Here is a 27,084-nt window from a genome sequence, read left to right on the forward strand (position 1 = left end):
GTTATTTGGTAGTTAAGAATAGTGCACTATAGCCCTAAGAAGGAGGGAAAGCACAACGATGAGATGGGATGAGCCAGGGGCCTCGCCTGGACCAGGAATTTGGCTGGTCTGGGAGGGGAGCACTGAGTGCACAGAGACGAGAGGATTCTGGGAAAGGCCAGGACATGGGAGACTCAGCAGAGCCTGGCTGGCATTGCAGAGAATTAATACACAAGGAAAGGGGCCGAGTTCGTATTAAGAGATCTCACTGGTACACAGTTCATTGTCCAAGGAATAGCTTCTTGTCGGTGCCTGTCTGCTTTGGGTCATTTCTATGCAATATGTTATTGCTTTCTATATTTCATGATTTTTATGATATTTTTAAAAAGACTTTATTTATTTATTTTTAGAGAGTGGGGAAGGGAGGGAGTGTGGTTGACTCTTGCACGCTCCCAACTGGGAACCTGGCCCACAACCCAGTCACACCAGCCAGGGCGAGATTTTATGATGTTTATCTGCAAGAAAATTAGTCCATCTTAGCTACTATACCATGACTAGAAGTGACACTTTTATTATTATTATTTTTGAGTCCTCATCCGAGGATATGTTTACTGAATTTTAGAGAGACAGTAAGGAAGAGAGAGAGAGACCCAGGTGAGAGAGAAACAGCGAGGGGGCCTCCTCCCAGACGTGTCCTGACTGGGGATGGAACCCGCGACCTTTTGGTGTACAAGACCAGGCTCCGACCATCTGGTCCACTCAGCCAGAGCTAATATTATTTTTTATTTCAAAGGTTGTCTGTTGTCTTCAGCCAACTCTCTCTTGCTCTATATGTTTTTAAAAGTCTCTGCTTGGCTAGTAAAAAGTTCTCCTTAGGGAAGATGCATTTTTCTTGGTTGGTGCGGGTGGCTCTGGCCTGACATTGGATTGCCTACCTTCATGTGAGGAAAGCAGCTGCCCCTCCCAGGGGCGGCAGGTGGAAGCCGGCAGGGGAACAGATCTGCTGAGGATCACAGACAATGTCGCTCTGTTCACACTTTCTTCTTACCTTCCTAGTCTCAGGACTGATGAAGCCTTGTCGAGCTTGCATTAGTAAGCATTGCTACGTAACAATATTACTGCAAACCTGGTGGTTCAAAACCACACACGTTTATTACCTCACACGTTCTGAGGGCCAGGCACCCAGGCACTTCAGCATCTACAACCTGCCAGTAAGGTGTCAGCAGGGGTGGTGGGGCCATTTAAATGTGACTAGGGACGAACCCGCATTTGGGCTCATGTGGCTGGTGGCAGCATCCAGTTCTCTGTGGGCTGTTGGGCTGAGGGTTGTCATGTGAAGGCTGCCCTGTGTTCCTTGTCCTGTGGGCCTTCCCAGCAGTCACTTGGCCCTCAAAGCCAGCCAGGAAGAGAGATTCCTGGTGGGACTGATGTGACATCATGTCACCTCTGCCATATTCTGTTGGTTGGAAGCAAGTCACAGGTCCCATGCCCATAAAAAGGAAGGGACTAGATAAAGGTAACCACTTGCCAGTCCATCTGCCACTAGCTTCTTCTTGGCATCTTGGAGCCAGGAAGACTGGACACATGCAGGCATTTGAAGGCAACCCACCGTAGGAGGGGCGTAGATTCCAGCAGGACGTGCTCTACTAAGAAGCCTTCCCTCCATGGCCTTCATGCAGAACTTGTACCCTTAGCCCCCTGCCCTTCCCTGGGCCCAGAGGCAGGCAGACCGCACCCAGGGCAAAGGGCCTGCTTCCCTCGCTGCTGCTGTGACTGTTGGTCCAGAGGAGGCACAGACAGCCAAGTCACGAGTGAGCCTCACGGGCATGGCGCATCCCCAGAACCCCCTGCTGTACATCTTTTTAAATTACAGCCTCAGTGTTTAGAAAGGATTTAAATACAAGGTTGAGCAAAAGCTGGTTTGCAGTTGTTCCTATGGGAAATAATACAATAATTAACAAATAATACAAAAATAAAGTCTGTTTTGTGTACTCACAACTACAAACCTACTTTTGCCAACCCCTGTAAATCATGACGTGCACACATTATAGTGCCTTTGAATTATGCAGCTATTAAAAGAGTTTAGCATGGAAAAATATTCTGGGGCCAAGCAGTTTAAAAGACAGTAGATATTTCAAACATGGTTCTTTTAAAATATATGCATGTACATGTATATAAATATTGAAAGTGGTTATATCTAGATGGTAAGGATCATGAGTGATGTTATATTTCTTCCTTAGCTATATCAAAAATATAATGAGGCATATTACTTTGCTATTAAAGGAACAAGCTTCAGAAGTTTTCGCTAATTTTTATTTTAGAGCATAATCTATTTGAGGTTGGGGCCCATGATATTTACCTCTGTGTTTCTGGCCCCCAGCATAACTCTCTTGGACAAACTAGGTTCTTGAACAATTTAATGTTTTTGAACAAACAATTAAATGTTCTTGAACAAACACATGGATTTCAGAAGATTTAAAATCAATATTAAGATATTCTGTGATACACAGATAATAAAAATTTATATGCATGATTACAGACAAAACAAAGACAAAGTCTCCCAACCCTGCGCTCTGCTTCTTAGGATGCAGCTCCGCTCCGCCTTCCCCACTGCAGCCGAGGGCACAGGAGGTCAGGGCTGCAGGCCACGTGGCTGCCAGTGAAGCATGGTTTAAACAAGTGAAATTCACAGATAATCTGACGTTTAATTTTAATCTGTGGTTTCAACTGTCTTCTCTGATACAACTTTGCAAAACAGTACTAATAGGTAGAGAAATTGATGGAATTGTCAATACACTTCCGAATTTGGACCACCACTGCAGGAGCTGGTAATGAGCATTTAATTGGTTTTGAGCTTTAGGGTGGAGGAGAGGAAAACTAAAGAGCCAAATAAATAACACTTATAATATCAGGAATTTACTGTAAATAATTCCTTGCTATTTTTCAGTTCACCCAAAATAAACTGTTACTCACCAGGAGTGAGTGGGTAAGAGATTTTTCCCCAGAATAGTAAATGGTAACATATCCTAATGTTTATGTTGTTCTGTCAGTTGTCACACTTCAATGCTTACTTCATTATTTTTTAAGGATAACGGGCAAGTATGATTTGAATCCTATTTACAGAGGGGAATTTTGAAGCCCAGAAAGAGGCTAAAGAAATTTTACAGACGGTTTGGAAGGTGGCCCATCAAATAATAGATATTAATATTTTTGATCAATCTATCTGTGTTAAGTGGGGCTGAGATCATTTTTACCTCCTCCTCACCAGTTTCTTGATCTTTAAGAAAATAAAACAAGAAATAACTAATTCGATCACCATTTTCTTTCTCTATTTTTTCCTGAGATTCTAATATTTTATGATGATTAGCTCAGATATTCTTTTTAGTTTACTCTTTGCTCAACAGATGTGTCGGGACTCAAGACAGCTCTTTAAATGGCAGACTCTTCTGGTGTCAGCTGAGTAACAAAGTTACCCAACGACGTCATACTGTAGTACGGCCTCTTGTTGGGTTTCCCCCTATAACTGCGGCTTCAGCCTCAATCTCACCTAGGTTGACTGCTGCTACACCTTCCCCCATTTATCATCCTACAGCAAATGGGAGGCTGCCCTGTGCCAGATGCTGTGCTGAGTCCTGGTTGGAGGATGAGAAAGGAAAGGAAAACTGAGCAGAGACAGCCCAGCTGCCTGCTCTCGGTCTGTGCCCAGAAGGTTTTCATCTCTCTCTCATTCTAGAGCACACTTACTCCTTTTGTTTTTGTTAAGCTTCTTCCGTTGAGTCTCAGCGGGGAGGCCCCCTGGCTTTGTGCCTTCTGCATCTGAAACCTGAGCCCCAGCAGGAGAATCAGCAGGCAGCCTACTCACCTCCTCTCTCTTTTCCTGACCTTTGATCTCCTTTTCTCTCTGTCGATAACTTTTTTCTTTGAAAAGATCAAAATTCAATGCAACTCCTTCACCAGTAAGAGTACACATAAATTAACATGAGGTTACCTCACTGTATTCTAGGACTGCCTAAAGTTGACTGTTATTTATACACACACACAAAAGACACTCAGAAAGTATTGTTTTTAGATTGTATTGGCTTCTAGATATTCTTAAAATTTTTTTTTTCTGATATCAAATGAAAACACTCTTGACAAAATAAAACAGAAAACACAGGCAGTATAGAGAAGAAAACAGAAATCAGTCTAATTGTCCAGTTAATATTGCATACATCTCTTTCAAGATCTTATTCTATGCATGTGTGGTCAATTAAAAATATATGTGATTACTGAACAGGGATAATTTGAGATAAACATTTTTGTATCTCTTTTTATTTAGCATAGTCTTAAGATATTTTCCAACAAAATTAAATATTCTTATATGTTATTTTTAAAGTCTACCCTTGAATTACTTTCAGATGTTTCTCTTCATTTATTAATAATTGATATGATTTACTAATGATTAATATAATAAATTAATAAACCAATAAGTATATGGGCATTCCTAAAATCTGAAAACTCTAACCCCCTACACTTTGAAATTTTTAATTACTAAAATTAAATTTAAAAAATAAACATGGAAAAGCTAATATTGCTGGAGATACTAAGGTATACAAATATGTCATATATTTGATTTCCTTTGATGGAGAGCAGTGTTGCTATGCATCATGAATACCTAAATGCAGCTAAAAATAACAGCTATAGTTGAGTAAGCCCGAAGATGTTCTAAGAACAGATGAAGAAACTTGATAGCAAATTCCCCTGCAGTTTGCGAACAGACTTGCGTGCTCTGTTGGAAAGTCTGGGTCTTCTGTTCAAATATGGAATAACGTCCAAGTTCATTTCAATCCTGTCTTTGTGGATTAGAGGTTAGGGAAGTGGTCAGAACAGTCATACAAGTATAGTAACTCTAAATGAATATTTCTAAGATGATTACAATAGTATATAAAGAAAAAGTCTTGGAGAAGAATATATTGCTTATCAAGAGGCTCAGACATTTATTTAGCATAATAAAAGCAGTAAATCATACATCTTACTTTCTTAAGAGAGATGCACTCCGACCAGATGCACAGGAAGCTGGACGTTGGGGGAAAGGTATCTCAAGGACTTGCCTTCAGTAGAAAAAGTACCCAAATGGGATTAGAGAACCATTTGAGTGATTTGAACAATTTACTCTCATTTACCTGAGGCTCAGATTTTTCCTCCTTAAAAAATGGTAAAAGTAATACATGCTCATTGTAAAAATAATAAGCAATATTAAAGTCTATAAAGTAAAAATATACTTTGTCTCACTTTCCAAGTCTCTTCCATGCTGTAACCGCTGTTAAAAATTTGGTGTATAGTAAGAAGTACAAATCGGTTGTTACAGGATAGTCCTGGGGATGGGTAGTACAGCACAGGGAATACAGTCAATGATATTCTGACAACTACGTATCGTGTCAGACGGGAACAAGATTTATCGGGATGATCACTTAGTGAGCTGTGTCGTGTCTAATCACCAGGGCGCACACCCGAAACTAATACAATATTGACTATCAACTGTAATTTAAAAATAAAAAATGATTAAAGTTTGGTGTGTATCACTCTATATATTTTCCTTTAAGCATTTAAATATATATTTTTAATAAAAATGGGATCGAACTTTGTCTATTGTCCTGTAACTTGCTTCTTTCCACTTACTATGAATATTCTTTCCAACTTCAGTATTGCATTAATATTTCATGGCACAGTGATACCCTCACTTATTTAACAGTTCCCATTACCAAAGGACATTCCGATTGACCCCAGGTTTTCCCATCTAAAAATCTGCAACTAGCACATAGGTACACACATCCTCATGTGTATGTATTAGGTTTCTTTAGAATAGCTTTTTAAAAACAAAGTGGCTGAGTAAAAAGGTACATGTGTTTTAAGTTTGTATGAGTGGCACCAACTGCCCTCCAAAAACATGCCTTGTGATGTTTCCCCAGCCAGCACACCCGCACCAGCCTCCAATACTGTGTATCTTTTTCTTTTCGACCAAGCCAATCAGTGAAAATGGAATCGTACCAAAACTTCCTTAATCTATAAAATGAAGTGCTGGATCACGTAATCTCTAGAGGCACTTTGTGGAATTATGTGGAACACGACTGCTTTACCTAAAGACATAAAAGTCTGATGTCTGGCATCATGATAGACTTTTCTGAGTCCTTCCTGGCCCCTCTGGAAAACACAGTCCCCAGTTTCTGCTGAGCGTTCCGGTCTGGAGGAGGTGGGACATTGGGTAAGAGATATGAGACCTGTCAATCTCATCTTAAGGGAAGAAAGACAAATGCTGCTATTATCAGTGATTTTAACTAAAAGGGAGAAAGCATAGTACATTAAAAAAAAAAGAACAAAAAGACTTAACATACATAGTCCTTCAATACTGCCAGGACAAAAGCTCGGTGTTTAAAACCCAGCATTTGACAGGGACTCTCTAACTACTGATAATAATTATACTGATGGAGCCACCTCAGTTAATGTCTCCCTTCTGTCTACATTTTGGGTACATAGATATTATGCTAATGCTAAAAAAAACTATCAGTTAGCCCTAGGGGAAAAAAAAGATTATGACAGAGCGATGGAAAATCTACCACGGAAGGTTCATTTGATTGATGTGCCCTCCTGGCTGTGGCACTAAGTGGCTCCGGTAATGTCTTCTCAATGCTCTCTGGAAGACACCTCCCAGGCTGGAGGCTCTAGCGAGCTTCCCCCGCGCTAGCTCCTTAATTACCATTAGTTTTTGTTTGATGCCTTTCTTTCTGGTAGCTCTTTTTATTTCATAAAGTCCGTGTGCAGCTTTAAAACCTCTAGCTTTTAAACTTTCAATCAAATGTAGTATAAGAACAGAAGATATAATTTCTAAATGGCATTTGTTAGGGAAATTTATTAAAATGTTAACGTAACCCCAGTGTCAACTTCTCCTGGTCTCTGCCACCAGCTTTGCTAGTTTGATGTGACCCCCACTCCCCGCCAGAGCCGCCCCCTTGACTAACCTGCTTTACAGAGGAGCTGGGCTCAGACTGGACCCTGATCTCCAGCTGCCACCTCCTTCCTGCCTGTTCTTTCCAGCACAGCCCACGTCCCAGTAATGTCAGGCCTGCAGGCCCCGAACACTCTGCCCAGGTCACTGTGCCTTTTCACAGGCTGGCTTCTGCTCAGAATGACCTGTCCCCCAGGATGTCACCCCCTCGTGTGTTTCTTTCAGTCTTTCAAGACACAGCTCCAGTGTCACCTTCTCTGGGATGATGAACACCCCAGGAGAAGCTGACCCCTTGTGCCCTCTGGTATCTGCCTTGTTAAGTGAAGGGCAGGGGCGATTTTAAATGGCTGTCTTCTAGCCAGACTGTGCTAGGGTTCTTCCTGGCTGAATGGAGGCCCTGGGGTCAGTCACATTGCCTTCATTTATCAAAGCGCCAGGTGTACTATGGAAACATAGTTAATGGTCACTGAACTGACTTGAATTGGATAAAAACAGCAAATCTGATATCACTTGAAAACTCATTTTATTGGTGATCTCGGCATAAATTCCAACAAAGCATTGTTCAATAAGCTACACTTAGAAAGTGTGCAAACTACTAACAAATCATGATTGAGGCACAGTGATCCCAAACTCCTTATTATTATTATTGGAAGAAGGAAGGATGAGAAAGACTTCATTCTGCCATATTAACAGTCTTGGGTATATTTCTTATAAAATAGCCTTGGCTCCCTAGAAGTTCTGAGATCTTGTGCAATGTTCACATTCAATGAAAATGCAAGACTAACAACACGTGTGAACAATAGGACTCACATTGCTAGTGTCCACCCAATTAATTTTTTAAAATATACCATCATCCTTCTAACTTCAAAATGTTCAAATAATCTGAACCTGACCAGTGATGGAGGTTTTAATGGGATGGATTTCCCCTTTACCTTTCTGATAGTCCAAAATAATAACTGCCTTATATATAAATATATGACCTTTCATCCAAAGCCTTAACTTTTTTAATGTCTGCAATTCTACTTGTAGTTTCAAATTTTTGCCAGCAAAAAGACTCTGAAAGGAAGGTCCTCTGAGATACACAATGAGAAATTACACAATGTTTCATCAGTGTGTTGAACAGAGTGAATTCATTCCACCACTCCTTCTGTTGTAGAAACCTGACTCCCAGAACTGAATGTCTTCTTCAAAGGATGCTCTTTGCACCAGGCTAAACAAAAGCCTTTAGCATAACTCAAATGTACATTGGTATTTAAATTGTTGTTGACATATTATTTTTAATAAGCTATATGGAGTTATTCATGGAGAAAAATGTTGACCATATCTATTACAGTTTAAATTTTAGAGTCTGATTTAAAATGGAAAAATGACACCATGTAAAAATGTTTGGTATGTAGTGATAAATTAGAAAAAGGTCTTTGATTATTTTTGTGTAAAACTATCAAACTATAGTTTTTGACTTTATATTTAAAAATATGTACTTATATTAACTGCAGTTATATTTAATTATATATAACTGTACTTTTAAAATCCACCATTCCACATAAGAAAGTCATACCAGTCTGCTTATGACTGTGGAATGTTGGGTTGGTGGAGACCTCCAGAAATAGAATTACTAAGTTAATGGGTATGAACATATGTTGAGTTCCTGATGCATATTTCCGAATTGCTTCTGAAAGGGTGACACTTTTTACTATCATTAGTAATGCATGAAAATGTGAATTAAAATATGCTTTTTCCAGGACTAAATGATATTACTTTTTTTTAGGTTTGCTAACTTAATAGGTATAAGGTACACTATTCTAATCTCCATTTGTTTTCTAAGAGAATTGAATGTTTTGCTATAAATTTAATAATTGTATTTTGTATGTGTGAATTATTTGGTTATATTTTGACTATTTACTGAAATGTGTTTTTCTCATTATGAGACATGTATTATTTGCATACATAGATACATATATGTCATTCTTTCATCTTCTATATCTGTCATTTTTTCACTGTTGTCTCTCAAGTTTGTTTACGCATGATTTAAAAAGGCAGAAGATATTGTACTTGAATTTGTGGTCTATACGTACTTAGAGCTGCTGATCTTTTCCTCAATAACTTTTTTCTGGGACTTCTCCCCCAAATTAATAAGTATGCAATTCTATTATTTCCTGTTTTTTCTACTATTTCAGTTCGTATATACTTTTTAGCATTCTGATTATGATGAAATTTGGTGTCATTTCCTCCCTCTCCTTGTGTGGGTATTTATTCAGTTTCCTGGATCTATTGATTCACTGTTTTTCTTCCAATATTTTCTGTGTGGCCCTTCTTTTGAGGACTCCAATTGCAAACACTCTGGTGCAAACACAAAGGTGTCCCCATGGCCTCATGAAGCCTTGTTCATTTTTAAACATCCTCTTTTCTCTGGACAGTGTCTGTTGCTATGCCTTCCAGTATACTGATCTCTTCCCCTGTGGTAGCAACTTAGCCACCAATCCATGCAGTTTATTTTTCATCTTACACAGTGTACTTTTTCTCTTTAGTAGTTCAATGTGAGTCTTTAAAAAAATCTGTCTCTATTAACTTTTAAATATATGGTGTATAGTTAGAACATTGTTTGCTGATCCTTGTCTACTGATTCTAACATCTGTATTAGTCCTGGGTCTGTTTCAACTGATGTTTCTTCTCATGATGTTTTGTTTTAGTTCCTTCTTTGCATATCTCGTGATTTTTCATTGGATGCCGGGCATTGTGGAATCCACCTTGTGGGTGCTGGATATTTCTGTATTCCTTCAGACACTGCTGAATTTTGCTCTGGAGTATGGTTAGGTCACTTGGAGAGTTTTATCTTTCTTATCATCCTGCTGTTGAGATGTGTCAAGGACTGGACTGTGCTGGGTTGGGGCCAGTTAGTCCCCACTTCTGGGGCAAGACCCTCCTACAAATGAGACCTTACAGTGGGAACAGGCACCCACCCTGTGTGAATGCAGGGGGTGTTGCCTCTAACCTTTGCAGATGGTTCTTTCCTCAGCTTTAGATAGTTCCCTTACAAACATGCCTGCCTGGTACTCCAGGGGGGCCCTCTGCAGATCCTCGGAGCTGTCTCTTCTTTTGTTCTCTGTCCTGCAACTCAGGCTGCCCTGTTCTCCTGGACTCTTAGCTCCACTTCTTCTACTCCGAGTTCTGCTGGGTTTCCTCTCCTCGGGCCAAGGTCAGGAGACTGCCAGGCACTAATGGGCTTCATGTCTCTCTGGGATCACTGGGAACTTAGTTGCTGATGCAGTGTCCTGAAAACCATTGTTTCACACATTTTGTCTATGTTTCAATTGTTTCCAGAGGCGGCAAGGTACGGTCTGTCACTCCATTCCGGGACAGTAATTTCTGTAGGTATTCTGGAATCCATTCTTCAGTGTGGATTAGGGTGAATACCTATTTTGATTTTTTTAAAATTCCATTCCAATTACTTACCCCAACATTGATTGGTAGGCATTTTCTTCCTTGATTGTTTTCTGTATTTACCTTGTATTATGTTAAATACTCACATATATTGGGGTCTGTTTCTGGATTAGCTTTTTGGGATTGAGGCTATTTTTGCTCCAGAGCTATATTCTTTGACCTGTAGCTGCTTTGTCATTTATTTTTAATATTTGATAATGCTAATCTCCCCTATTATATATTTTCTGCTGTGTCCCTCTGAGAATTTTTTAAATGTATTCTATTGTACTTGTTTTTTTATATCCATTTAAGAAACATTTTTGTCAAATTAAACTACTTTGGGATTTTTAAAGGCTAAATCAAATATGTAAATTAATCTGTGGATGGCACATGAACATTTTACATATTTTTCTTCCTATCCAGGAATATATATATTTATCAATCTTTTCCACTCATTCAGATCTTTCATTTTAATTTTCCATAAGGTTTTATACTCTCTCCACCAAAAGCTTATAAATTTAAGTTTACTCTCAAGTACTTTGTGGGTGTCATGGAAGTTGGGCTTTATCTTGTGTTTTCCCACAATTACAGATAAAATGTTATTGATGCCCTATGAATGTATGTGTTTCTGTGTATAATTTGCACCCGTCTAGTTTCCTATAATTCATACTATATGCAGTTGTTTCACAGAACTGAATCCTTGGCTTTCCTAGGTATGTATAATCATGTGACTAGGAAATAATGGTACTTTTGTCTCTTTTGTTTATAACACTTAAATAACCCACCTAAAACTAGACTTGCCTACTGGGTCTTTAAAGCAGCTACAGCATAGTTACACAAGAAGCATTATTCTGGCTCTCAAATAGAACTTACAGTAAGTTGAAATCTTCATACGAGTCTTTTAAGAATACCAAAGAGAGAATCCAAATGTCACACAAAGCAAAAACTTTTATTTTTTCTATCTATTTTCTGTCTGATATCACACACAGGGGCTTCAATTTATCTCTTTCTCTACCCCAAGTTCTTCTTCAAATCCTGTTCACACAGATCCAAGTCCTATACCGCCAAACTTTCCTGGATTTTCTGATCATTTTTTGCCATTATACTCCTATTAATAGTGTCTTGCTGGCTTTCCCAGTTCTCTACTTCATCGTTATCCTGGTCAACACAGAACTCTCCCCAACAGCAAATATTCAGTGGAAATTAACCCAGAATGAGATGGATGGGAAGGGATTCAGGCTACTCACACCTACAATTTAGTGTATTCATTAAACAGACGACTTTGAATGAGTCTCATTAGCTAGGAAAATCTGAACATTTGAAATTTGTTTTGTTCTCTAAACCACACTTAAAAGCATTATTTTATTGCATTATATAACAAATGGAAGAGCTAATGATCCAATTTTCATGTAATTGTACACAGTTTTCAAATTTTCAAAGTGTGAAAACTGTGGCTCCAATGAGGTCTCTGGGACACTGCTGGGGCCACTGGGGATCAGGAAATGCTTAGGTGCCATCTGCTGGCTCCCAAAGGTAACGCAGACATTTGCTCAGATGGATTTCCAAATCAGTTTTTCAACTCCCAGCCCCCTACCAGTTATTTCAAAGTAACCAGAAAGACGGTTGTAATTTTTGGTGATAATGTTAGCTATATATTAATAAAGGAGGGGTGCAAATTGAATGAGACATTATTAAGCTTAATCAACAAGGGAGCATAAGCCTGCTTCACTAGGAAGTTACAGCTTCACATATCCCCCCAGGGCATCCTCTGAGCTTGGGACCTAATCTCCTTAAGGGGGCAGGAGGATTATTACAGAGGATGGAAAGAAAGCACCTGTGCAACAGAAGCCAAGATGGCTTGAGGAAGGTGCTTACACTTTGAGGCAAGCCAGCAGGAACTAAGATTGGGACCATAATGGGTGAAGTCTAGCCTGGGAAAAGGATCAGATAAGGAACTCAGAAACCACAGAAAGTCTAGAAAATAGATCTAGACTATTGTGTTAGGGGGAAGACCCAACACAAGCCTGTGAATGACTGGGAAGTTGATTGGTTATTTTGAAGGGGCACATGGCCCTTCCCAAATCCAAGATAATAATATAATCCAGTCTTAACAACGAGCTTACTCTCACCCTCACTCTTTTTCTAATACAAGCCTGCCCCATTTGCTCACCCCCTCTTAACAGCAGCCCTGTGGCCCTAGCAGCCACCTGGGGCCCTAGGCACGGGTCTGGGCACAGCATCACCATGGGCGAAGAACATGTGGTTAAAATACCACTTGGGAAACAATGTCTATCCTTGAGTCAAGAAATATGTATCAGTTACAGCTAAAATTATGGGTTCAATAAATGTAAAATAGCAAAAGCCATGAGAAGGACTATTAGACTCACAGAACCACATCTGATTTACAATTGATATTTTAAATTCAAATAACAACTGAGAAAGTAAGTTTACTCCAGTCCTAGATTGAATGAATAGTTAAATAGGGAGACAGGCATGTAATCACAAAATCAAGGAGGTGATAAACAGAAAGCAATCGGGAACACATCCAAAGAATTCTTTTAAAATGAAGAAAAAGATGTAATTCAAGATCATGGTGTATATTTTTACACCAAAACTTAAAAATATATTTTTGAATCTCTGGCTTGCTTCCTCCTGGCTTAGAAACTATATAGTTTCCTAGTTTACTTCTAAAGTAAAATTCCGTGTGGCACCAAACTCCATCGGAACTGATGTAGAAAGGATTCAACCAAATGTCCGGAGGACGTTTGCTTTTCTTTATTTTCACTTTAATAAAGCTTTTGAAACTATATTGATGATCTTTTCAAGGCAAAAAAGCAAGTATGTCTCAAGGATAAAATAGGCCTGATTTTCATTTCTTACTACTTTCTTTTCTCCCAAAGCTAATTGCTTCTGTGGAAGTAAAAGTCCTGTGACACATTAGAAGGACAAAATAGATACTAGAACTTTAAAAAACATGTTCTTCTCTGCAAGACACAGAGAAGGAGGTATCTGTAGAATCAACTGGAAGTTTTGGTTGTTTTGAGCACGCAGCACCCAGCGTGGGGAGACAGCGCCCAGCCACGTGGGACCTCTCAGCGGCATTAACTTGGTGACGCGGGGGCACACCGGGGCAGAGGAACCGGGCGGCCACGAAAACTGCCTATGTCTTGGCTGCGGCGCCAGTTACACCGACGTGGTCTGTTAAAACTCATCGAACTATTAGGCTGACGTGGGTAAACTAATTCGTATATTATATCTCAACGGGTAGGTTTAATAGAAAGAAACCTCAGAGGTGCACAGCGGAGGCGGGACGGCCGGGCCTGTGGGGGCGACGCCCATGTCCACACAGCGGCTCAGCTCCCGAACTCACGTGGGGTGACCTACGCCCACGGTACCGCTCACACAGGCGTACCCAGAGACCCTAATTCAGCGACTCCCCGAGGGCGCCGACGACCACACCCGCCCTGCGGAGGGCGGCACCCGGAGTCGGAAGTCCGGCCCAAGAAGGCGGGGCTTCGCCGCAAGGAGGCGGAGCCATCGTTTCTCCTCGCTGCGAAGCTTGTACTTTTTCTCTCGCCGTAGTGCCTGGGACCGGAAGCTGTCCCAAGGCGTGCTCTAGATTTCCGGGCAAAAGCCGGTCTGGGCTTCCATGTGGACCTGGAGTGGAGGGTTTGGGTTTTAAGTCCTGTCCGAGTCGCGCTCCGGTGAGTAGGAGTCGTGGGTCGGTGTGTAGCACGGCAGAGTACGGCGTCCGCGGGCTTTCGGGTCTGCGGAGCTGGGCTGAGGGAGCCGGGCCGCGGGTGCGGGTCGGGGGCAGCAGTAACTAGATGACCCTGTGGCTTTGCTGTGGGCACCTGCGAGTCCGCGCGCCCCGGGCAGCGGGTTCGTGTCCACCGCGACGCTGGCGCGGCGCAAAGCTGCTTGTGCGTGAGGCATGTGCCGCTTGCGCTTAGGCGGGATGTAACTTGACTGACAGTTTCATAGAGCTGCTGGTGGTCCCTGTGTTTCCTAGCCCGAGTTTCAGAAACCCGCCAGCTGAGAGATGACGTCCTTAGCCCAGCAGCTCCAGCGACTCGCCCTCCCTCAGAGTGACCCCAGCCTCTTATCTAGAGATGAAGTTGCCTCTCTGTTGTTTGACCCTAAGGAAGCGGCCACCATCGACAGGGACACTGCCTTTGCCATTGGTGAGCTATCCTTTAGGAAGCCCTTTAAAGCGTTTGTTTTCTGGCTGTTGCTGTACTTTCTTGTTTTCTGTTCTGACCTGCCGCCCCCTTAGCAGTTTCTAACTTGTTGCCTGACGTTGTTAGGGAAAGGAATGACAGCCATGTGCTAGATTCTTGAAATGTGTGTAAGTCGCACCTGCATTTCGTGGATGAGGCAGCAAGGTTAGGGCGGTCGTCCAATCATTAGACTCTGAAGCACAGAGGGGTGGAGCAGCCACAGGCGCGGGAGGAGCCCTCTTTCCAGAGGGCTAGCCTAGTTTTTGTAGGAGTATTTACAAAAAACAAAAGAACAGCCCCGCCACGGAATACTTGTTGTCCTCCTCATTGGTATAATACTGTTTTTTTCTCTAGTTGAAAGTTAGAAATCTGTGTTTGGGACTGAATTACAGATTGTACATGCTAAAAGAACTCAGCTTTTATTTTTTAGAGGGTGAGTCAAACTGTAAAAGAGGGGTAAGAGGAGTTTTCTTGCAAAGAATTGTTAAATGAACTGACCTTTTTCTAGGGTGCACTGGCCTGGAAGAGCTGCTTGGAATCGATCCTTCTTTCGAGCAGTTTGAAGCCCCTCTGTTCAGCCAGCTGGCAAAAACCTTGGAGCGCAGCGTTCAGACCAAAGCCGTGAACAAACAGCTGGATGAAAACATTTCATTATTCCTTATTCACTTGTCACCTTACTTCCTGTTGAAGCCAGCACAGAAGTGTCTGGAGTGGTTGATTCACAGGTAGCAAATGAAATTACAGTAATAATTATGGGCTAACAACTGTGATCTTTTAAAAAAATTAAGTAATGACAACATTTATCAATTTAGAGCTGAAAAATGAGGTAAGAGATTAACGTGACGTCTGGAGACGAGGTAAGAGGCACGATGAGCGCGCCTTTTTGCCACTGAACTCGCTTGTGTCGAGAGTGAGAGAAAGGACTGCTGGAGATCTTGGGGTCCAGCCTCGTTAGTTTTAAGACGCTCATGTCACTTGGCCACTACCAGTCGTCACTGTGTATTTGGGGCAAAGGGAATTACTAAACTTCTTTGCTGTCAGGATAACAAACTCAGTGGTTTGGGAAGAGGGGACTAGTAGTATCCTCTAAAATACTGTAACTTGAGAAAAGCCATAATAGCTGATGTATTATGGGGCCTGGTGTGTAAATGTACTGACCATTTATACACCAGGCCCCATGTTGCGCACTTTGTGTGCGTTATCTCAGTAGTCACCCCATTCCCGTGGGGAGAGACTTGTACTGTCTTGTCACCATCTTGTAATTGAGAAAACTGAGGCATAGAGGGATTAAGTTGCCTAAATCACACACCCACTATGCTGAGATACGAGTTTGTTTCCAAGTCTGATGTTTCGTGCACTTTGGGGATTGTTTCCGTAAGTGTACTCAGTTTTATTTTCTCACTTGCTATTAGCGTCACATCACAGCTTATACATCTTTATTTATTCTTCTATATGTATGTTGTAAGAAAAGAAAGATTTCCAATTCATTCATTGGAGACATGGTAGTAAAGTGACTTCCCTTCAGGGAGCAAGTGAGCATTGAGAAAACATAATTGTAATTGGGGTCTTCTGATCATCAGAACATCAGACTCAAGGACAAAAAAGAATCAAGCTTGTAATATTCTCCTTTGTCTTCTAGCATTTCATCCACCCCCCCCCACCCCCATAGACCAGTTAATACAAGGAGCATTCTTTGCACTTGGCTCTGCATTTACAGCATGTAGTCATGTAACATTGTTTGTTACAAAGATGACTAGGCTGCCCTTGGGTAAAGGTGTATGCAGATTATTCCTTACTAAACATAATCTATTACTGTTTTTATTATAAGGATATCATTACACCATTGTAATAGTGAAACATTGGAAAAGCATAAGGGAATATTTAAGCTGCAGAACATCACAATGTATGGGTCTACATCATGAAATTAAAAGTGAAGTTCTGTTCATAGTGATAAGAGATCCCCTAGACATATTGTTTCATGAGAAAGAGAAATTGCACAATGACATGTAGAGAATGCTACCACTTATGTTTCAGAACTGGGGAAGGGAAATGGGGCCAGAGATTTTGAGAAAGAAAAAGAAGAAGATAAGATGGGGATGGAAGTGGAATTGGGATTGGGCAGTAGTCACGCTAATTTTTATCACTCTTTTTGGTCTTTTTTATACCGTGAAATTGATGGATATAGTATTTAGGGAACTGAATTTTTTTTTTAAAGGCACTTATGAAAACTGTATCTTTTTTCAAGTTCCAAAAAGAGGAGTCTGCAAGGGTGTGCGCTGCACTACAGCAGACCCAAGTGAACCCTCTTTTAAGGACCTCGAACTGGTGCTGTGTCTCTGTCTCCTCTCCTTCACTGGCTGAGATCACGCTCTTCCTTCTTCCTCTGCATGAGAACTTATAAAATGTATTCTCTTCTCCCCTATTTGGTCCCCTTTCATTTCTCCAAAATTTAAACATAGACTCTATTTCACACATTCAGACAATACAGAAATGAGTTTAGCAAAAGAAAAAAAAAGGTGTATGCCAAGTTTGCGGCTCATAGGGCTGCCTAAAGTAACTAGGGAAAGCTTGGACAAAGTAATGTCTTGCGTCATATAAAGCCACACATGAAACTAAAAAAGGCAGAGTGGTGTGATATGCTGAGAAAGATACAGGTAAAAGGATGGGAGGGTTTAGACAGGTATGAGGGATCTCTTGGCTAGGGGAATGAGGAAAAGCACCTTGGGAGAGGAGGCATGAGAGCTAGGTGTTGAAGGCTAGAAAGGATTTAATGTATGCGATAGAATTAATGACTCTTAGTTTGTTATTAGGATGGAGCAACCAATACAAAGTTTTGTGAAAGTTCGTGGACAAATTATATAGGATTGTAGTTTGATAATTTATTTTTTATTCAAAGAAAGTAATGTGGTTGTCCCTTTAATCAGTGGTTTGGTTTTTGAATTATTATTAAGGAAGCTTGAAAGGTGCACTTGGGAGCGTGAGGAGGAGCCGAGCAGTGCTGCCTGCAGGCCATGCGCTTCTCCGTTGCTTTGACTGCTGTTGTCCCACCGTTATGTCGACGTGACAGTAGGTGCAGACAGAGTTGAAAGTCAGTGAGATATAAATTTTGATAAAGAATTTTAAAAAACGTTGCTGCACAAGAATTCACAATACCCTGTTGAGTACTTTAATACAAAATAGGGGGCTTCTGTTTAATTGCTCTGCATCCTATAGTTATGGGGTTGTTTTTGCTGATATTCATTCTAAGTAGTTTTAGCTCATTGATGATATGATTTGGACATGTAAGGAAAAATTGTTACTTTTTTCCTGTAAAATAAAAGATACATTTTTCATTTTTACCAGTAACTTTATTGATTTGGATATTTTGGGTATGTCGGCTCTCTCTCACTATTGGCCAAAATAGTGGGTAGAGGCCACAGGTGCTGCTAAACATCTTCCAGTGCATAAGGCAGTCCCCCAGCAAAGAATTATTTGGCAAAATATACCAAGAAACTTTGCAAACCACTTTTGACATGTTTGATCAGTAACAGCACGCTTTCCATACACTGTACAAACATTTTTTTGTGTTTCAGTTGTGTTTTTACCTTTCTTGAAATAAAAAGCATAATATGCTGAAAACGTTGTGTATCTTCTTCCATCTTCAATATTAAATGGCTGCACAAAAATTTACCAATTTTGATGTTTTTTAAAAACTGCACGGTGATATGACAGCTGTCATAATACAGTCTAACAAAATTGTTTGGAGTGAAATTAAAGACAACTATGCACTGCTAGAGCCATTGTGCAAAAAAACAGATTTTTTTTGCCAACTGAATGTATGCTTGTAAAGTTTGTGTCAATTTGCATTCTTTGCTTTTTTCCCCAGGTTCCACATCCATCTTTATAATCAGGATAGCCTCATTGCTTGTGTCCTGCCATACCATGAGACAAGAATATTTGTGCGGGTTATACAGCTTCTGAAAATTAATAATTCAAAGCACAAATGGTTCTGGTTGTTGCCAGTTAAGGTATGATTGTTGGATGACACATATCTGTAATTGTTACAGATCTTGATTAAGAGATAGAGTTTGGAAAAAATAAAGTCAGTGCTTCCAAGGGTAGTCCCAAGTACTACCTCCAGTACTTTTATTTCCTTACTTCCAGTTTAAACCATTATGGGTAACAGCTGGCTTTTATTTGTACCTGATAATCAAACTAGGCAATTTACACATATTATCTAGGGTTTTCATCACAAAACTCCATTTTTTTTAGATAAGGACAAGATCAGAGAATTAAATTACTTGCCAGAGTTAATGTAACTATAAAGTGGCAGAGTTGGGATTTGAATTCAAATCCAATTTTAAAGCTCATGTCTTTCCACTATTTTATACTGTCTGGTGTTTTAAATTTTGGAATTGAAGAGCTTAAAAAACGTTGGAGGTGAGGAAAAGCAGGAACTACTTAACGAAAATTGGAAGGATGAGGAAGCCTTGAAGGACTTTGGGAATTATTAAAGTAAGGAAGATGCTAGGAATTCATTTACAGGTGAATGAAGAAGTGGTTGCATTACAGGGAGGGTTTGACTAAGATCAGTGCGATTTGGTAGTAAAACAGCTGGCTTGCCATTTTTACTTTGCAACATACAACAGAGGAAAGTGGATGTATGTCAGGAATTTCACTGAATTTTGGGCGTAGCAATTCAAGCTAGGAGGAGGACTGATGGGGACAACAGTGGACTACCAGATGGTTGGACTGGGCACAGTTAACTGTGTGGGTTATGACAGTGAGGTCAATGACCTGAATTATTAATAAGAAAGGAACGGGAGATTTTAAGGAGGAGAATTTAGGAGTTTGAATGTAAAGCACTTGAACTGTTATGTTCAACAAGAAAAGGCCAGCTTATGATGAAGCTTCTTATCCAGCTACTGGACATTCACGCAGCTGACGTGCAGTCCGTTTTCCCCTAGCCTGCACAGACCTGCTGTCTCTAGTCATATTTGTTTCCGGTCTCCAGGCCCCAGGCACCTATTAAAGTTTGCTTCACATTCTCTGTTGCACTAATACTCACCATGCGCATTGCTTGGTGGTGGAAGTAGCAGTATAAGGGGGCCAGTTCCTCGAGTTATTTATTGCTGGAGTTACTGTAAAGCAGTGATAAAACCATATCAACAGGGGCTCAAAAAACAAAGCTAGCCAGCAGAGTTACTAAGAATAGAGAGAATTTTCAGATTTAGGTAAATGCACATCGAGGTGCCACACATGATGATAAGTAGGCATTTTTCACTGAGTACCACCACCCTCATTGCTGACATTCTCTTGAATTTCTAAGGTGTGCACAATTTTAGGTGTTAACCTCATCTCTACCACCCACCAGCTGTCAGGAGAGACTGTGCTTCATACTTACGAAGTATGTATGGTGGGTGCTTTGAACCTAATGACCCATCGATGCCTCTGCTTTCTGTCTCTGGCAGCAATCTGGAGTGCCCTTGGCCAGGGGAACCCTGATTACCCACTGCTACAAAGATCTCGGATTCATGGATTTCATTTGTAGCCTGGTAACGAAATCTGTGAAGGTGAGTAGTGCGTTGTTTCGTGAATGTATCATCCCTCTAGAAGAAGGCTTGCTGTGAGTGGAGAAGACGCACCAGCCCTTCCCTGGTATCATGGCACTGGAGGAGGGCAGCAAAGTGAGCGGTTCAGGAGCACGAGCCGTGGGCTCAGTCTCTGATCACCAAAGGCGTTTCTGTTGTGCAGAACTGAATCAGTCCTTGCCAAATTCCATTTGTAGTGATTGTTTAAACAGTTTAAAAAGACAGTCTAAAAATGTCAGGAAGATTGTTCATTCAGTCTTGCCATCTGTAATTGAACCACGAGATCTGTGTATTCATGTTGCAAGTGATAAAAATTAAAATGTCAGCCTGAGGTCATTGAGGAGAACTGTAAATATTTTTATGCTTTTATTAATTGGCCTTTCACTCTTAAATGTGTCATGTTTGTGTTTACATTCCAGGTTTTTGCTGAGTATCCTGGGAGCTCAGCTCAGCTGAGGGTTCTCTTAACTTTCTATGCTTCCACCATCGTGTCTGCTTTGGTGGCTGCCGAGGACGTATCGGACAACGTGGTTGCTAAGCTGTTTCCATATGTCCAAAAGGTTGGCTCTGCTCAAGTGTATAGTAGGTTATTTTGTACTTGAAGGAATGTCTTCGCTTTTAAAATTTTAACAGACATAAATGTTCTAAAATGGACAGTTTATTTCAGATGGTTGATGAGATTTAATTTTTCAGTAAAAAAAAAAATACAGCTTTTTTCATCTTAAAAACTTACCAGAGTAGGATCTTAATTAGAGCTTCTTAAAGAATAAATGCTGGCTAATTGTCTCCTAGGTATCTATGTCTTGTTCTTTTGGGGGGTGTTAAACAACAGAACTTTAGTCTCTCACAGTTCTGGAGGTTAGAAGTCTGAAGTCAGGGTGTCGGCAGAGGTGATTCCTGGGGCCCTGTCCCAGCTTCCCTTGGCACTCCCTGCCTCTTAGTGCAGCTCCAGCTCCTGCCCGTCTTCATGTGGTGGTCTTCCTTTCCAGATCTGAATTAGCCGTCCTGTCGCCCCTGGAGAGAGAAAATGGGTTAGAGAATCTTTGGGGCACAGGAACTCATCACCATTTTTGCACTGACTTCCGCTTCTCAGTGTTTCTTCTTCCAGTTGCCTTAGTGCCTGCCACATCTCAGGTCCCCATGGAGGTACCGCTCTCACATCCCACCAGGGCCCCATGGTCATTGTCTTCACGTGGACAGTTTCTGATTGAGGCCTCCCTCCCACCCGTGGGCATTGGCATATAAAAGAGGAGCTCATTGGCTTCTGTTAAGATGCGTGGCAGATGTCTGAGGGGGAGAGCCCCTGAGACCCTGTCTCATCCAAGAGACTTGTCCCTTCTATGTCTACTCAGGAAAGGGGTCAGCATCTTGATTTTTTTTTTTTATTTCTGAGGAGTATGCATTAGGTAGTATCACTTTCTGATTTATGGCATTTCTAATTATCAAGGTAAAATAACATTTTAAGTAGAATAGTAATAATAGTTCATTATTTTTCCTTATTTTCTAAAAAATGTCTAGGGATTGAAATCAGCCTTACCAGATTACAGAGCTGCAACATATATGATAATATGTCAGATTTCTGTGAAAGTGACAATGGAAGATACCGTCGTCAATTCGTTGGCTTCGCAGATCATCAAAACACTGACTAAGACTCCCTCCTTGATCAAGGACGGGTTAGGCTGCTTGATAGTGCTCCTGCAGAGACAGAAGCCAGACAGTCTTGGGAAAAAGTACGTGCAACTGATTTCAGAAATGGTCTGTAGAGCTGAAGGAAATTATTCTGAATAATTGTTGAAGATAAATCACCACTTACTGTATAACTTGTCGAGTCAACACCTTACGTACTTGTTTCTTCAAAGGCCATTTCCTCACCTGTGTAATGTTCCTGACCTCATTACAATACTCCGTGGGATTTCTGAAACGTACGACATCAGTCCCCTTCTGCGCTACATGCTTCCCCATCTGGTTGTCTCCATCATTAATCATGTGACAGGTATGTGGCTCTACATTTTGTGTCCAAAAACTTGTTTTCTGTTACTTGATCCTCTTAAAATAGGAACCACACTCATGTTTATGTCTAAGATATTTAAAGTTCCTGCTAACCAATTGTTTTTGTGTAACTTGTTTATTTTTCTTACATGAGAAACCTTTAGGGGGAAGAGCAGGTTGGGTGGAGAGAATTCTTGATATGCTCAGAATTCTATTGTTTAAAAAATATGTTCTTAAACAGTCTCTATAGGAAAGGCTAAGGAATTGCTGTAAAAATAAGTTATTGAATAAAACCTTCCCTTCTCATTTGATTAACTGATTGAGTAATTAATTTTTTAGAGAGAGAAACATCGATTTGTTACTCCACTTACCCATTCCTTGGTTGCTTCTCTTGTGCCCTGACTGGGGATCGATCCTGCACAATGCTCAAACCAACTGAGCTACCTGGACAGGGCTTCCCTTTTTATTTAGATAATTAATGAATTTTAGTGATTCCATTTACAATAAATATTCATTTGCTAACAAAAAGAGTTTTTCTCCCTTGAGTCATTGAAAATATAAGACCAAGGAAGTCTCATGCATAAAAACCCAAAATGTTTTTTAAACCCAAAATTAATTAGAAAGCATTGACTTGCATTACATGTATTTTATCCTTTAATAAATACAAAAAAATAAGGGAGAAAGAGTTGGTCCTTGGATTAAGAAAGACGTCTCTAAATATAAGTCAGTCTCTTAGAAAATAAGGTTTGCTTAACCAGATCTTGGTTTAAATACATTTCAGAAATGTGACCAGCATGAATGAGAGTTCATTCCTCCTGTTCTGAGGGTGATGAGGAATGTTACCCCAGTCTCTGCAGGCAGGCCAGATTCTGGTCCCTGTGTTTACAGGGGGTCTGGGGTAGAAGGTGGCAGCTCTCTGCCCAGGAAGGAGGCATTGGGACGAGCGTTTATCCTGTTTCAGCGATACAGGTGTCCCCCCGTTGGCTTTCCGCAGTTCAGTTGTTTGTGGTCAACTACAGTTTGAAAATATTACATGGAAAATTCCAGAAATGAGTAATTCATGAGTTTTAAAGGGTGTGTGATTCTTAGTAGCTTGATGAAGTCTTGCCCTGTCCCTCTCTATACCTGATTCGTTCCTTTGTCCAGTGTCTCCACGCTGTGGCCACTGACCCACCTATTAGTCACTTAGTAACTCCTCGGTCATCAGATCAGCTGTCTCGGTAGCACAGTGCTAGTGGTCAAGTCACCTTATTTCACTTAACAGTGCTCGGGAGCGTAAGAGCGGTGATGCTGGGGATTCATATCTTCTCCATCACAGAAAGAAAAGTGAGTACAGGACAAAGAGAGATTTTGAGAGAGAGAAGGAGGTTTATGTACCTCATTACTGTATATCATTATAATTATTTTATTGTATCATTAGTTACTGTTGTTGATCTCTTTCTGTGCCTAGCTTACAAATTAAACTTTATCACGGGTGTGTATGTACAGGAAAAAACACAGAATACATAGTGTCGGTATCATCTACGGCTTCAGGAATCCACTGGGGCTCTTCGAACGCAGTCCCCAGGGATGAGGAGGACAGGTGTAGGAGACCTCGGTTCAGGTCCCAACTTAACCACTCATAATGTGACCTGGGGGAAACCATGTTTCTGGGCTTCTTTCTCATTAGGGAGGTAGGCAGGATCATACTGGTGTTTAAAAATACAGAGAATTTCAGGTAAAGGATAAATTAAGGTAATATATACAAAAATGCTCTGAAAAATATAAATGACTAGGTGAAATACACTTTTGAAAATAGGTTTTAAAAACCTATTGTATACATTGTAAAAACCTTAATGTATACATTTTAAAGTTATTCCTGTAGGGAAGTTTGCTACTATAAGTAAATTTAACAGTGTAAGCATGCAAAAATCATTTTCCCAGTCAATCTTAGTTTGTTGTCTGTACTAAGGAGAAGAAACTGAAGGGGCGGATGGTGAGATCTACAGGAAACACTTGGAAGCTATACTCACGCATGTATCACTGAAGAACAATTTAGACCATTTGTTGGCCAGGTAAGTGGTTATTTTTAATGTGCTTTTGTTTTGTAATTTTGTGGCTTAGTATGCTCTTTAGGGTTTTTCAGTATCTGTTTATATTGCTCGCTTTGTTCATATCAGTTCCTTAATGGTAAGTACTTAGCTTAGTAATCGTAATAATAGAAAAAGTAGTTTCTCCTGCTTGTCTTTAGCACTTGCACATGATCATGGACAGTTCGTAGTTAAGCTGAATTTGGGTTATAGCTGCATGTGATTCATGACTGTTTAGATTCCTATAACAAGTGGACCAAAAGGCCCAAACAGTACCTCACAGTTGAGGTGTTGAGGGTTGGCACGAAGTGAAGGTTATTTCTTCCTTTTTCTGTAAAAATAGTTCAGTCTCCCATTTTCTTTTCTTGCTTAAAAGGCAACTTGCTAGAGTGCAGTGAAGGTAGGCATCGCAGTCCGCCGTGGACTTGCGTCTGCCCCTGTCATTTCCAGGGGAAGGCAGTGGGACATGTGCAGGCTGGCGGCTTGGGTCTGGGTGTGCCCTTGCGTGGTGTCGGGTGGGTGCCTGTTTGCTAGTGTGTCATCATTTGTGCCTCCTGCTCTCAGGCGTGGCTTGTGAACAAAAGGGGACTGCACATGTGAAGTAGATGAGAGTGTGGGCTCTGGAGTCAGCTGGGGCCAAACCCCTACTCATCTTTGCCTGGCCCGTTGGGGCTCACTGGCACAGTGGTGGTGTCTGGTCTCCTTTGACCTCATGCAGATTATAAGACTTCTTTTTTTTTTTTTTTTTAAGATTTTATTTATTTTTAGAGAGAGGGGAAGGGAGGGAGAAAGAGGGAGAAAAATGTTGATGTACGAGAGAAACACCAATCAGGTGGCCTCTCCCATGCCGCTAACCGGAGAGGAACCCGCAATCCAGGCATATGTCCTGACCAGGAATTGAACCAGTGACCTGTTAATTGGCTGGACAACACCCAACCCACTGAACCACACCAGTCAGGGTCAGATTATAAGACTTCTTAGCCCTAGTGTTGTGTATGTTTAAAATAAGTATAATTTTCTATCTAGGAGTGGTATGAGAGAGAGAATATTCCTAAACCACCTAGAACATGGTAGGTACTCAATAAACAGTTCCTCTCATCTGTTGATACTGGCTTTGTTTTGCAGCCTTCTTTTTGAAGAGTATATTTCATATAACTCACGGGAAGAAATCGATCCTAATAAAGCATCTTTGCTTAATGAACAGTTTCTTCCACTTATCAGACTTTTAGAAAGCAAGTAAGTGGTGTGTTTGTGCCTTGTTTTGTTAATGTGTACCTCGTGTTTTAATTTAACATAATAAATGGATTGTAAAGAGACTGTCCTTTTTTTTTCCCTTTCAGGAAAGGCCAGGTATAAGATTTAAATGTATTTGAAATATAAGAGGAATTAGGAGTTACTGTATGGCAACTGTGGAGAGTAGTGTTTTTACAGATTTTTTTGTTATTGAATAGTTGTAACTATTGATCAATATCACTTGATTTTACATATTATACTGTTAAAATACTGGTCTCAATCTCAGTAGTTTTTAAAATTTTATTTATGTCCTCTATACACATGGTATATGTGGTTAGTAACTTTGTATAATTTTCTATGCAGATTAACTCTTTGAATTTCTTCCCAGATATCCCAGAACATTAGATGTTGTCTTAGAGGAACACCTAAAGCAAATTACAGACCTGAAAAAACAAGAGCTTTTTCACCAATTCATCTCTCTTTCTACAAGTGGAGGAAAGTATCAGGTAAGTTTTTCCTCAGAGGAGTTAAAACAATTTGTGGTATGTTTATGTGGTTATTTGAAGAACTCTAGAAGGAAATTTTTGCTACATTACTCCTCTGTTTGGAGTGTGTAGGGTTGTTTGTTTGTTTTTTTTTAATTGATTTTAGAGAAAAAAAGCAAGTTGGGGGAGAGGGAGAGAAATATTTGCTTGTTGTTCCATGCATTTATGCATTCATTGGTTGATTCTTGTATATGCCCTGATCGGAGATCAAACCCACAACTTTGGCGCATTGGGACGATGCTCTAACCATCTGAGCCACCCGGCCAGGGCTCTTTGGCATGTGTTGTGAAGAGATCAGATTATACACAATTTTGCCTAGTTACCTGAGGTCAGGTAATGAGGCTGGGATTGGATGCCTGGTGAAAGGAACAGGAGTTTATATCATTGTGAACATGGTACTTATTCCAGGAAAACCGTTGTTTGGAAATCCTACATATGACATGCATTAGCAGTCACCAAAAGGTGGCCTCACTCACATTGGTGGTGTCTTTACCTTTCTCTTCTGTTCACCTTCCAATGTGGTGCCACCAACCATGGGTGGCTGTTTTAAGTCACTGATTAGAAAAAAGACATGGATTTTTACTTCATGATCATGTTACAACTTTAGAAATTTTCTCATGATTCACCCTTAATCTTTATACTAGAAGTTAGACATCTAAGGAGTTCTTATAAATAGCCTTGAAAATAAATGTAATGAAGAAACATATAAGCCCTGGCTGGCGTAGCTCAGTGGATTGAGCACGGGCTGGGAACCAAAGTGTCCCAGGTTCAATTCCCAGCCAGGGTACATTCCTGGGTTGCAGGCCAGAACCCCCAGCAACCACACATTGATGTTTCTCTCTCTCTCTCTCTCTCTCTCTCTCTCTCTCTCTCTCTCTCTCTCTCCCGCCCTCCCTTCCCTCTCTAAAAATAAAAAATAAATAAAATCTTTAAAAAAATAAAATAATTAAAAATATAAAAAAAAAAGAAACATATGATTGTTGGTTTTTTCCTTCCTAATGAGACTTTGTCTTTAATGGTGTTTCATTTCCAAACCTTAGCATGGTGTACAGATTTCCTTAGCCTAATTAGGTAAGT

General features: G+C 40.6%; 1 protein-coding gene across 1 annotated transcript in view; it reads left to right on the top strand.

Annotated features, from left to right (window-relative positions):
* The first annotated feature begins 13,946 nt into the window (after positions 1-13,946).
* Positions 13,947-27,084, top strand: part of HEATR1 (HEAT repeat containing 1) — a 49,952-nt gene continuing 36,814 nt past the window's right edge. The window contains exons 1-11 of the mRNA XM_028531162.2: positions 13,947-14,085; positions 14,394-14,565; positions 15,110-15,326; positions 18,467-18,608; positions 20,052-20,153; positions 20,591-20,731; positions 21,690-21,901; positions 22,031-22,164; positions 24,112-24,214; positions 25,355-25,465; positions 25,851-25,968. Coding sequence (XP_028386963.1) covers positions 14,424-14,565; positions 15,110-15,326; positions 18,467-18,608; positions 20,052-20,153; positions 20,591-20,731; positions 21,690-21,901; positions 22,031-22,164; positions 24,112-24,214; positions 25,355-25,465; positions 25,851-25,968 — 1,422 coding nt within the window. The 5' untranslated portion in view covers positions 13,947-14,085; positions 14,394-14,423. The remainder of the gene's footprint in view (positions 14,086-14,393; positions 14,566-15,109; positions 15,327-18,466; positions 18,609-20,051; positions 20,154-20,590; positions 20,732-21,689; positions 21,902-22,030; positions 22,165-24,111; positions 24,215-25,354; positions 25,466-25,850; positions 25,969-27,084) is intronic.

The sequence above is a fragment of the Phyllostomus discolor genome, chromosome 15, assembly GCF_004126475.2.
Source record: "Phyllostomus discolor isolate MPI-MPIP mPhyDis1 chromosome 15, mPhyDis1.pri.v3, whole genome shotgun sequence".
NCBI classification, from domain to species: Eukaryota; Metazoa; Chordata; class Mammalia; order Chiroptera; family Phyllostomidae; genus Phyllostomus; species Phyllostomus discolor.